The sequence below is a fragment of the Etheostoma cragini genome, chromosome 15 (genome assembly GCF_013103735.1).
Source record: "Etheostoma cragini isolate CJK2018 chromosome 15, CSU_Ecrag_1.0, whole genome shotgun sequence".
In the NCBI taxonomy this organism is placed as follows: domain Eukaryota; kingdom Metazoa; phylum Chordata; class Actinopteri; order Perciformes; family Percidae; genus Etheostoma; species Etheostoma cragini.
This window is the reverse complement of record NC_048421.1, coordinates 17,023,035-17,036,152: the sequence shown is the minus strand read 5'-3', so window position 1 is coordinate 17,036,152 and position 13,118 is coordinate 17,023,035. Positions and strand designations below refer to the sequence as shown.

Below are 13,118 nucleotides of genomic sequence, written 5' to 3'. Positions count from 1 at the left end.
GGCTCTCGGTAGGGGGTGTCTGACAACCGGTTGGGGTTAAAATGAAGAGTGGCAATAACAGTCACAAATATAGTAGTTCTAGTAGATTTCACTTCCAAGACACCCAAAGAGTATTGCCTTTCGTTGGCATTTACTAGGAATGTCACCACAGACACATGGTTCCTAATACTGCAAATGCAAGGGTTTTCGTCAGTGGATTCATAGGCTCAATCACTGTTGAGTTACCATCAGAGATAGTGACTTAACAGACATTGTTTTAAACAAAAATCTTGAAGAATATTACTTTAACTACTATTTGTTTGTATGGTTACAGGTTAGGTTAAAAAAAATTCTAATTCACGACTATCTACTGCGTTGTATTTCTCAGTCTTAGCCTTAGGAGGAGTCATGGTCTTTTAGTATTATATAATGCATGCCATCATTATGTGTTTATTTAAGACCCCCCAAAAATTCTTATTTCAAAGCAAGTCTACTGGAATTAAAAAGTCAGCCATTGATAGTGTTTTCAATCAATGAATGGAGCTAACATTAGACTAATTAGCTAGCTTGATTGAAGCTTGTTTAAAATGACTTTGAATTCTGAGTGCTAATTCAGTAATGGCTAAAAACAGCACAATGTGCTGTGAGAGAATGGAAAGCTTGACTGTCGTAGCAACAGTAACTAAGGGGGGGCGAGACTTTTAGTGAACGGTATTAGTGAACAATATTTACACCTGATTCTTGATTCTCAACATTATACCGAGATCTTTGAATTGTTTCTGCTTTTCTAATCTGTTCCTTCGCTTCTTCTGCTGTGACTCCTTCCTCAGGTAATCAGTGGGTGCAAGCTAACGAGGAACCCGTGGGAAAAAACCAGTACAGGGTGAAGGGTCTCCCAGTAGGGGAGAAGATGCTGTTCAGAGTGGTGGCTGTCAACATGGCTGGGCGCAGCCCCCCCGCTACTCTTACCCAGGCCGTCACTATCAGAGAGATCATGGGTCAGAGATGTTTGTCACCTGTCATTTTTAACTGAAATTTTACAACCGCTCTTGTTGGAAGACATTGTAAATATCCAAACATGATAGCAGAAAACAGAAACACAGCATTGGTACCAGTCAGCCACTGTTCAAGAAGAAACTGCTTGGTGGTTATTCAGGGTTGTAGCTGTTGTAATGCAAACCTCATGAAACCTCAAGAACGTACAGTCCCCCACCACCTGCTCAAATTCTATTCATTGTTTCCTTCTCTGTTTCTCTTTTGTCCACCACCCAGAGAATCCCAAGATCCGCCTGCCCCGCAATCTCAGGGCCAAACTCATCACGTTTGTGGGCGAGAAAGTGAACTTGGTCATCCCCTTCCAGGTTAGTCCGAGTCTGGCCAAGCTCTTAAGTTAGGGTCCCTGGGCCCATACTGTACCTGCAAAAGGCCGCACCTCCTTTACAACATACGAGCAAGACAAAGACTTTGTGGTGGTTTTGCCTCTTTTTGTTGTTGTTTTTTTTCATCTCTTTGTAGCTGTTTGTGTCTTTGTAGTAATACTGTGTCCTTTTGGGCTGTTACTTGTCTCTATGTAGAGATGGGTCTGTGGTCATATTGTGTCTCAATGTAGTTATGTCTTTTTGAGGTAATTTTGTATCTCTTTGTGGTAGTTTTTTGTCTCTTTTTGCTCATTTTGCATCTCTTCTTGGTTCAAAGGTGTCTCTTTGAGTGATTTTGCAGGTAAAGGCCAGGGGGCCTCCTGACATTTTGGGCCCCAGGGCCTGTGCTCGGTAGCCTGGTTGACACCACAACCTTTTCAGTTGTAAATGAGAGCGAGTCTGGGGAAGGTTCATTCACAGCTCATTTTTTAAAGGGGCGTCACCAATGGACGCCGCTCAAATGCCTCTGGGCGCATTTGGATAGTCCTTCAACCAATCAGAACAACGATCCCGGTGATCTAGCAGTAACAGTGAAGCTGCCGCTTCGGTGGCCGTCAAGTAGACTGCAAACAAAAAGCTGCTTGCCGTTGCTGGGCTAGTGTCATCGTGTAAAGCTCGCCTCAACGGTTGTGATTGGTGCCTCAGTTTGGAAAAATTGGAAACGGGCTTGAATGGGCTCCTGGCCAGACTGACTTGCAGAGCAAATGTCAAATTTGCCAGAAGTTGGTCAGGGTTTTTCCCATGTGCTCAGTAGGCCTGTTCTATAATCCATCCATGTTAACTCTGTCTGTATAACATGTTTTTTTGATAAGTGTAGTAAGCAAATACATGCCTAAGATTTCCCCCGTGGCTGCTTTTTCTACTTCTTGTGAAATGCAAATCAGATGTGTAAAGTTTGCAGTCACAGAGAGAGCAGGAGCTCAAAGGGCACCGGGAGCATTACAGCACTTGACAGGAAATACAACATTTGACAGGACCCTGCAAATGATGGCATTGGTAAAAAGAAGGAAACCTTACAGTAAGGGGAAGCCATTGTTACAAATAAAAACAGACAAGAAAACATGATGTTCTCCTGGAAGAAAAGAGCACCCACAGCTCTGTCATCTTATCCAAGCTGAGCTGGAAGGAGTCTGTTCCAATGGCTGTTTTCACACATAGGAATATTTGGTGTAACTAAAACTGAGACATGTTTACCCAGAATAGGATGCCCCAAAATATTTCACGGCCAAAACATGAAAGAAATGTTCCGACACAAATGATTAAAAACACATTGCAACATAATCAGAAGTGTTCCGCAGAGATCGACTTGCATGTTGCCTTGATAATCACAAGCCAACTGACAGTTACAAATTTATTGCACCAGGTTATTCTGTTACTTCACAGATTCTTTTATCTTTTTTTCCCTCTCTTCACGGATTACGTCTTGCAGAACTTTATTTTGATTCCCTTCCATTACACTCACTGCAGGGTAAACCGCGCCCTGTCGTGACCTGGTTCAAAGATGGTGTTCTCCTGGAGGACAGTACAGTGGGGACTCGTACCAGTGAAGTGGACACCATCATCTTCATCCGCTCGGCACAGAGAACCCACTCTGGAAAGTACACTCTGTCCGTTCAGATTGAGAACGTGTCGGACAGCGCTGACATTTACATCCAGGTTGTAGGTCAGTCCGGTCAACGCACCAACACCTCTCAGCTTCACCCAGCCAAGCGTACCCTCCTGTCGCATGTTCTCGGTTAACACTTCACAAGGTACACCATTAATAACCTGTTTGGAAGGGGATGATGGCTTGAGCCCAAATCTGTGACATGTCAAGAGGTTTTTTTTCTCCTTCAAATTTGATGATAATTCCTAATTTCATACTCCCAGGGATCTGTAACTGTAACTGTAAGTAGCAAATCATCAAAGCACTGATTCCTCTATAATCCTGGCTCCTGCACTGCCACTGTGGCCGCCAGCTCATTCCTCATCTTACAGCTCGTCTCCGTGGGTCAGGGTTCGGGGTGGATTATTTGGCGGGGCTCTGCATGGATTATTTGCGTGTAGACCGGGATTAGGTTTGGATTTTGAGGGCTACTCTGTCACTTCCTCTGCTGAGAAGGTTGAGCTAATCAGAGGCTGCTGCTCCTCTGATCAGCACCCCCTCGGCCGATTTGTCACCACACTGTTCCAGCAGGAGACAGAACAGTAAGGATTAACGGGCAAAAACAGTAGCGTTGCTCCCTGTTGGTGCTGTACTCACAGAGGAGAGCCCGCAGAGCAAGATTAATGACAAATACAGTACTATGTTGTACAGTATTTCTATACAGCACTGTGTATAGTGCAGGCCACACAGAAAGATCGATGATAAGCACACTGCATTCTTCTGCTCTGTAATACAGGCAGGCAAAGCATATTATTTATTTCTTGAGTTTGTCAGTTCTTTGCCAACACAGTTTTTTTTTTTTTTTTGTCAATCTTTGCCAAATCTCTACCGCTGCGAATGTTGATTCTCTTGGTGCCACTTTCCTGCACCAGTTTATTAATCTACATCTCTCATCTCTCGCTCTCTCTCTCTGACTCTCTCTCTCCCTCTAAAGGCTTGCCTACATGTTATATCAACCAGCTATATAACAAAATCCTCCTACTTTATCTCTGTCTCCTCTCACAAACCCACCAGAAAAGCCCGGTCCTCCAATTGCTGTGTGTGTCACAGAAGTCTGGGGTTTCAATGCTGCGCTGGAGTGGAAGCCGCCCAAAGACGACGGCAACTGCGAGATTATCGGCTACACTGTTCAAAAGGCAGACATGAAGACTAAGGTTCGCACAGTGGGAGAGAACTGTATAAGAGTGTGCGGAACGGTTTCAGGGATATAACTCCCTGGGAGCCATGTTGGAGGTCTGCAACTCTTGAGCAATAATGGCTGTAAAGGAAATTGCGTCAGTAAATTATTTTTAGGCCAAGATCTGCTTGATTAGCACTGACCAAATACAAAGGCTGTCAGAGTTCGAACAAAGCTAAACAAACGCAATCCACGTAGCCTAATTCTTAAGTCTTTGTAGAATTAACAACGTTATGTACAAGATAACGGTACTGTAAGGCAGTTCCATTTTACATTTAAATCTGCAAACTATCCATCATTTTTGGTGTCAAATCCAAAATGCCTCGTCACATTTTCAGACAATCAGATTTTTGGTGCAACCATTGTCTGCTCAGCGAGGCTTGCTACTTTTCTACATTTTGAATTAATTTAAGAACAACAGCATAAGTTAGTGAAAGGACAACAGGGAATGCACTAGGTCAGGCGGACAGGCTTTTTTGCCTACCTAAATTAGTGTGAAGCTGTCTATCAATGTAACAATGACGTAAGCAGGTTTGTTCCAGTTAAAGTTGCAGTCTGTAACTTTACACATTAAGGCCTTAGATTTTTCTATGTCTTGGCTTTTCTTCCACTTACAAACTGGGTTTCAGGTCACTGAAAACTGATCTTTCGGAAAGGGTCTGTTTTAAGTGTTGATGTGTAGACGGGGAGGTTTAGGCTTGTGAGGTCAGAGTGTGCGTCACAAATAAGGCAACATTTTGTGTAATGGCAGACATGGCCTAAATAGTGCTGCTTCTAACCGCTGACAGGACTTTTAACATGTTTACACATGGATGTACAGTTACTCTTCCACTATATTGAAAGGAGCGACCATCATTGCAGCCGCATAGCCTTTTGGTAATAGCTGTTTTTGTAGGTTTCTGATTGGCCAACATGACAGTATCTGGGATAGTGTTGGTTCTGCACCTATTTTTTACTGTTGTGAAGACACACGTCAGGTCCCACCCGAGTATAAACAACATGATTTCATGACAGATTGGTGAAGTGTTTTGGAGTAGAAAGTGAAACAAGATTTGTTAACAGGCGCCCAGTGGACCTTCGCAGTGGGTGTAGGCACGGCTGCTGGGAGATTTGCCAAAAAACTGTAAGCCTCACGGTACTGTCATGGTCATCATGTTGTATGAATCGACAGGAAGGTGGACCCGAAGAACATGTTTGCTGGGGATAGGAGATTCTGCAGCTTATATAGATCTCAACCTCGGCTATAAGCCTCTTTGAACCTCTGCTTCTCCTCTCTCCCTCTCTGTCTCCCTCTCTCTATCTGTCTCTCTCTCTCTCTCTGTCTCTCTCTCTCTGTCTCTCTCTCTGTCTCTCTCTCTGTGGCTCTACCTCTGTCTCTCTCTCTGTGGCTCTACCTCTGTCTCTCCCTCTGTCTCTCCCTCTGTTTCTCTCTTTCTCTCTCTGTCTCTCTCTCTGTCTCTCTCTCTGTGGCTCTCCATCTGTTGCTCTCTCTGTCTCTCCCTCACTCTCTCCACCTCTGTCTCTCTATCTGTCTCTCCCTCTGTCTTTCTCCCTCTGTCTCTTCCTCTGTCCCTCTCTTTGTCTCTCTTTCTGTCCCTCCCCCTGTCTCTACCTCTCTGTCTCTCTCTCTGTCTCTTCCTCTGTCTCTCTATCTCTCTCTGTCTCTCCCCATCTCTCCCCCCGTCTCCCTATCTCTCTCTTTCTCCCTCTCTCTGTCTCTCCCTCTTTCTCTCTGTCTTTCGCTGTCTCTCCCTCTGTCTCTCTCGCTGTCTCTCTCACACAGGATTGGTTCACGGTCTATGAGCACAACCGCAGGCCCAGCTGCACTGTGTCTGACCTGGTCATGGGGAACGAGTATTTTTTCCGAGTGTTCAGCGAAAACATCTGTGGCCTCAGCGATAAGGCTGGCATCAGCAAGAACACCGCACTCATTACCAAAACAGGTAATGTAGTCCCCGCAGAGCCGCACACTGTAAAGTAAGGTTATCGCTTCGGATGCCAAGTAATACCTAATGCATGCTGAACTGTAGGCTACACTGTGTTCAGTTAAAACAACAAGAAGTCAACGTCATGGTTCTTTTTTGGATTCTATTAATTACTTAATGAAAATGAATTCACACTGGCTATGTTAAAGAGAAAGATTCTTGGACATGGTGTAAAATAACATTTAACACTGGCCGCAGATTATGAAAGCAACTAGGCTGGGAAATCAACACCTGCCACCAGCCAAATGCTGCTACTGTTGTGTTGTTGCCTTTGCTTACTCTACCAGAAAATGTGGCAGCCAACCAGCCAATCTCTTCTGTGTTCCAAGCACTGGTCTGGCCTGTAAAATTCTGAGGATTGTTGATTATAGTACCCACCTGACATCATGATGAAACAAAAGTCTGTTTCCTGTCTTGATAATTCAAGTGGTAATCTGCAAATTGAAACAGTTAGCTAGCATAGCAGCCTGTATGAATGTGAAAGGCCAAACAATCCCTAAGCAACTGAAAGACACAACAGTTGGTCTCTAATAAAGCATTTCACTTGATGTTTTACCTAATCCTTGAACAGATGTGACTTTAGGACCCTCTTTACACGTGTCGTGCATGGTTATTGTGACAAACTGAGACATTTCCCTTCATTTACACGCAAACGGAGAATTCGCCTCTGAAAACGAGTCTTTCTAAAAACTCCGTCCAGAATGGAGATCTTTGAAATCGTTTGCATGTAAACTGAGACAAAGACTGAGACTTAAGGCAGCCGAGGAAGTGAGGACGAGAAGAAAGAGCAAGTGATTTGTTGCTGTTGTTGCTATTTTGGTGATTCTGATTGGCTAACATGGGCTTGAGCGTCTTGTTACACTGCCACCTACAGGTTTGGCATGCTCTAGACGGCATTGATGACATATACACACGGGTATGTGTAAACAAACACTTGTCTGAAAACTGACAGCTGTGCACGCTGTTAATTTTGAAACCGGAGAGGTTGAAATGTCCGTTTGTTGAAATAGCCGCCCACGTGTAAACGTATAGTGTTACACGAACTAGCCAATTTGTTTGGTATGGCTTGCATTGTAAAAAAAGAAAAGAGAAATGTCCGTCGAAACATGTCAGAATGTCTAGGTGGTGTCTGAGGTTATTTTAGGTGTCCATCTATATAGTGATGTGACGGATAATTAGGCATAGACCGTCCCTGGCTGATTATAGGGCAGTTTTTGGGCAGTTGCCAGATTATGTGTGTTGGTGTTTTATTTGCTCGATAACAGATAAAGTGATTAAATTAAAACGTGTACTACTTTTGCTCGGCGAATCTCATCTGTGTGTGTCCCTTGGATTCGGATTCACTCGCCCCTGAGTCCGGCTTAATGTCCCGCCCACAACGCTATCTGACTCTCTTTTACTGTGTATTACGTTGAAAGTTTCTGTGTTGGAGTTTGTAAAATTTCAAAATCTTGATATTGATTAACAGATTTTTATTTCCACTGTAAATGTATATTGGTCCCATATATTGGTTATCAGTTTCATTGACAACTAATAATCAGTATCGGTCTAGAACAAACAGTATGGGTGGATGATCCCTACTGATAATCATCAACGATAGCAAGAATATAAAACAACATTATCAAGTTTGTTTTCTTCTGTTAAAATGCTGTTTACCATTACTCTTACTGGTTACACATATGTACAAGATAGTCATAATAAATACATAACCATCTTTTCAGGTTATTCTCAAACAAAATTGTTATTTCATCTTAACCCATCAATGAGTAAAACGGTTGAACATTAATGTTCAAAGCAAGGGAAGAAATTCTATCTTCTTTCAACCTCACACATAAGGAAACCAGAAACACACTAATGGAAGCAAGCCAAATGAGAATGTTTGGTGAATATAGGATGCTGCACTGGCCAACAGTTTTCATTTTAATGGATTTGAAGCTCACACTGTTCTGCACCTGTACAGCGAGGTGTAAGTGCATTTTTTTAAAGTAAGAAATACGTTGAGATGCATAACACATCTCCACCTGTCCAGGTTTGGACTACAAGCCTCCACCCTTCAGAGAGATGGATGTGAACCGTTCCCCAAAGTTCACAGCGCCCCTGGTGGACAGATGTGTGGTTGCAGGTTACTCCGCGGCCATCAGCTGTGCTGTCCGTGGCTTCCCCAAGGTATTTACATATTTACAGTTAACCAGTGTGTGTCAGTGAAATTATATTTATTTTTATTATTATTTAATAATCAGCTTGAGGGTTACTTTAGCTGGACCACAGCCCAAACACTCCTCTTCCAATTCACTCTCAGAGTTGTTTTCGCAACCAACTTAAGCTACGACCAATAATTAGTACTGGAACGCTGTTTGACTTAGCAATGCTGGTTGCCAGTTACTCATTTGGCTGATCTACCTTATCTCAAAAACGGTATGCCATTTTTCGGGCAATCCCAACATTCTCCAACCACCCACTTTTCAATTCTTAGTTACGTTGCTGCCCATACCTCCCACCAACTTCCCAGTCAGTCTTACAGCCCTAGAACGCCAGTTTCCAGCCTACGCAGACAGTTTTGGCAGGAAATAGTTCAGCCATAGCTAAAACCTAATCCTTTATCATCACTGCCCCCCCCCCTCCCCCCACCCAAACTCTAGCTAGCCCATTTTCTGCAGCAAGAACTGTCTTTACTCAAGACACAGTTCTCTCTTTCTTGTCTGCATACATCAATGTTTCAGCTGACTTCTTTGCTCCCCTCTGGCATTCTGAATTTACATCTACTGTACATCCCTGCATACATCAATGTTTCAGCTGACTTCTTTGCTCCCCTCTGGCATTCTGAATTTACATCTACTGTACATCCCAAGCCTAGCAGCTGTTCATGTTCTCTGGCTTTTAAGACCTGTGCTTCAGGAAGGCTTTTTTATTGGTCTGCAGTGCACGGATCCAATGGTAGACCCTTCCCGAGGCTTTCTCCACTCTGCGGCGGCCATCCTGCTCCACCATTCCTCCGTGGCATTCACTACTCATACGCTTCCTATTTAATTACCTATTCATTTCAATATCAGTAGATGGCGTGGTTCTTAAGTTTGGAGTTCATTTCTGCCAAAGTGATTCTAATTATTTATTATTTATTTGTCTGTTTGATCATTTGTTATCTAGTAAAACAAAAAAAGAATTTTGGTGGCAAGCTTGTCCATCGGACATGGAATAAGCCACAAGCTGTTGTCATAGAGCCAAGAAGGTTTTAAAAGATTTCTCCTGCATGAATGGAAAAACTGCTAATCAATAAGTGCATTTTTTGTACTATATTTGTACAGTAACATTGCCTGTTTAAATACAGTCAATGGGTAAAGTACACATCATATTTGGACTGTCACTTAGCATAGAAACCTGCAGAGTATATGCAATGTCCCTACTGTATCTGCTACTGTATCTATCTGTGAGCAAACTAGAAATTACAGCGCTGCAGCACTACCCATCTAGCTAACACTTACCTGTGTTGGCCCCTGATAGCTTTGCTGCAAGGGTATGCTACAGATTTCATGTTTTGTCTTTTTAGAGGGAGTGTTCAAGTTTTGAGTGTCAAACAGTGAATGTAGAACAGTCAGAGAGGATTTTGATGCCTTTGCAGCAGGAGTGTATTTTTATGTCTGAAGCTAGAACAAGAGGTGGAGCAGAAAGATCTTTGAACACTTTTTTTTTTATATCCCTCCGAATCAGCAAAGATTTGTCAAGCCGAAATGTTGACCTAATTTCACCTCTCCCTTTTCCCTCTGCTCTCCTCCCTTCCCAACGTGCCTCGCTCTGTTTATACACTCCCTCCTCCTCTCCTCTCCTCTCCTCTCCTCCATCCCACCATCACTCGTCATCCAACACGGTGTGCTTCAGCCAAAGATCATTTGGATGAAGAACAATATGATCATCCGTGAAGACCCCAAGTTCCTGATGCAGAACAACCAGGGCGTGTTGACCCTGAACATCCGCAAGCCAAGCACGTTTGACGGAGGCAGATACTCCTGCAGGGCCATCAATGATCTCGGACAAGACGAGGTGGAGTGCAAGCTGGAGGTTCGAGGTATGCTGAACTTCACTTCCATAGAATATCAGTGAACAGGGCCTGGGTCAGGGCCAGTCCTCTATAAAGCTCTGCATGACAAATCTCCATCTACCCAACCCGCTTTCAACTGATCTCTTCTCAAGAAACTTACATTAAAGCCGCTTGCGCTAAAAATGAAATCACCTTATTGTATTTGTCATAAAGTCTCCAAGCCACAGATGTTTCTAAGTGCTGTAGTTTTTTTAAACAGGATGATCTACTAGCCTCTCATGCTGATTTAAATTTTTCTTTTTCTCCCCAGTTGTAAAAGAGAAAGGAGTGGAGGCAAAGAAATGAGCGACAGCACGGAAGAGCAGAGGATACAGTCGAACACGAACAGTAATGGATTATGTATAATGGGATAGTCATGAATAAATATGATTAGAATAGATCACTGGTGAGGCTTTAAAGCCAATCCCCCTGCCCCCCTTTCGTCCTATATGCTTGCCTCTCATCGCTGCTATGACAAATGCCACATCAGTATTATGCCATAAATTCGTACAGCAAGCTGCCACCTTGTCACATCCTGACTGAGAGAAGCTGCTAGTAGTGTAGTAGCACTGCCCCGCTGTGACCACACACAGATGGATCCTTCTTATCTGTGAAGTGGACCTGTCACTGAACACACTTATAAAACAGCCTTTCATCCATTACGGCTCCCTGTGTTATCTGTTTTGTGTCCGGGACGTTTTTATAGGTTGGGATGAATTTATGATTGGGATGCAGCTGTAGCATGGAACCCTCCGCGGTGTGACCGACCAGCTGCACACCTCCTCCCATGCTAGGTGTGGGCTGTGTGTGCCCTGTGTGGCCCTGTGACGGTTAAACAGAGGGATCACAATTCAGCCAGGCATGGCCGACATCATGGAGTATCCAGGATTATAGGGGTTCTTATACACAGATATAGACCTGCTGCATCCTTCAGGTGCGTGCATGTGTGCACACACGCACACGCACACAGGCAGGCAGGCAGGCAGGCAGGCACTTAAGGGCGCCCACATGCTCGCATACTACATTCCTCATGACATGACCTATAGTGGTAGGCCTTTACAGATACATGGCTTACACTCATGCACATGCAAACACAAACACACACTCCGAATCAGGGTCTCATTAGCATCACACACTAGAGACTAATTAATGCACCCATCAACACTGCCCTAATTAGCTCTCCCACGTCATTACTGAGCAAACGAATTACCGCTAATTTACACACCCGCAAAACAAACACAGCACCGTCTCTGCTGGGAGAGTCCGCCGCGGCTCGCCTCGCACACTAAATTAAAGCCTCACTGATGTGCTGCAACCCAGACCGCCGTCCCAAGTGACCCTGCCGGGTCCTTACACCCACACCCCCTATAACTCCATCATCGGACAGAGGAAGACTGGAAAAAGGATCAACTCTGAGATATGATAGCCGAAGTTGAGATTGAACGCACCAGTTTGGGAAGTTGTTTTGAGTTATGTGCAGAATAAATACATCACCCTCCTCTTTACTCTTTACCTTTAGTCTCCAGGCCTGTCCCGCCACTGTCTGCATCAGGTCCTAGTCTCCTGTCTCTCCAGCAGAGGGGGTAAGAGAATAGTGACAAAGACCGTTAGGGTCTGGTGGTGCAATTGTGAGTGGCGGGTTATAAAGAACTATTACATTACCAATGCATCACTGACTGAAGCTCCAAACCTGGCTGCTTCCAAAATATGCCAGTCTGATCCTGACTCTTTACGTTCACTTCAAACATTCAGCACTTCGGTCTACAATAGATTGCTTTTCCTCCTTTACATTGCAGCATGTTGTTAAAGATGAGTTGAAATAGGGTGAGGGCATAAATGGCCAGATAAAGCAGCTAGGGGAAACCCTCCAGATACCTAAAAGTAGGCCACGATTGGTTGCACAGTAGACCTGCGGTGCAGCACAAATCTTAAATGTTGAACCCTGTGAAGCAGTAAATGACTCTGCAAGCGTGTGTATGTGTGGCTGTGTGGATTATGTGTGCTGTTGATATAATCTTATTGTCAGTTAACCTGAGACACAGCGTGGCGTGTTACTCTGCTGATTGACACATGAAAGCGGCGCTGAAGATACACCGCATGCTACTTTGCATGGAAGTTTGGGGAAAAACAGATTCTTTAGAAAAACAGCATGTAACCTCGATACTCCACCTAAGCTTTACGCCCTGTTCCCTCTCTCAAAAGTGATGTTCAGTTGCTAAGCAATCAAACTAATTGTATCTACTGGCATCATCCGCGAGCCTTATGAAACTTTCAAAACACAAGGTGCAGGTTTACTATGCTAGTCAGTGATTGTGTGTGCCCCCCCCCCTTCTCACACACAAAGCTTTAAGTAGTAAGCATTTAGTTTTTTGGGTTTTCCCTGTGACATACCTTAAGGCTCTTTAAGTTTGTGATGTGTGAATGAATAATTAATGAGGAAGCATGGCAGCCCAGGAGTAAAGCGTTGGCTTCTCCTTGCACACTGTATCTGCTCTGCTGTCTTTCCAATATTAGAACAGGCCTGCCTCAGATGAAGATGAGACAAACCAGAGTGACAAGACAAGTCTTACCACCGGGCGAGAGGGATACAGAATCGGTCGGGTGCGAGCACTGGCATGTCTGTGTGTGCCGAAGACTTTGTGTTCAAGAAAAAGACAGGCAAGAGATTACAGAGAGACAGAAACAGACCTCTTGAAACAGTAGGATAGAGGGAACTATAATTATGCTAGTAATTATACATGAAATCGCAGACTTGGAATGAGAAAGGAAGAGAGAGACTGAGAGAGAGAGAAGAAGAGCACTGGAGGGAAAGAGCCTTGCAGTGGGTCTCAGCCATGTAATT

General features: G+C 44.0%; 1 protein-coding gene across 8 annotated transcripts in view; it reads left to right on the top strand.

Annotated features, from left to right (window-relative positions):
* mybpc2a (myosin binding protein Ca) overlaps positions 1–10,938 on the top strand; it is a 62,625-nt gene extending 51,687 nt beyond the window's left edge. For 7 of the 8 annotated variants that reach the window (XM_034893392.1, XM_034893398.1, XM_034893397.1 and 4 more), the window contains 8 exons: positions 810–977; positions 1,252–1,340; positions 2,865–3,060; positions 4,057–4,196; positions 6,003–6,162; positions 8,234–8,370; positions 10,078–10,264; positions 10,548–10,734. In XM_034893392.1, coding sequence (XP_034749283.1) covers positions 810–977; positions 1,252–1,340; positions 2,865–3,060; positions 4,057–4,196; positions 6,003–6,162; positions 8,234–8,370; positions 10,078–10,264; positions 10,548–10,582 — 1,112 coding nt within the window. In that variant the 3' untranslated portion in view covers positions 10,583–10,734. Of the gene's footprint in view, positions 1–809; positions 978–1,251; positions 1,341–2,864; positions 3,061–4,056; positions 4,197–6,002; positions 6,163–8,233; positions 8,371–10,077; positions 10,265–10,547 lie in introns of all 8 variants that reach the window. The other variant, XM_034893391.1, reaches the window with a different exon arrangement.
* Positions 10,939–13,118: the final 2,180 nt, after the last annotated feature.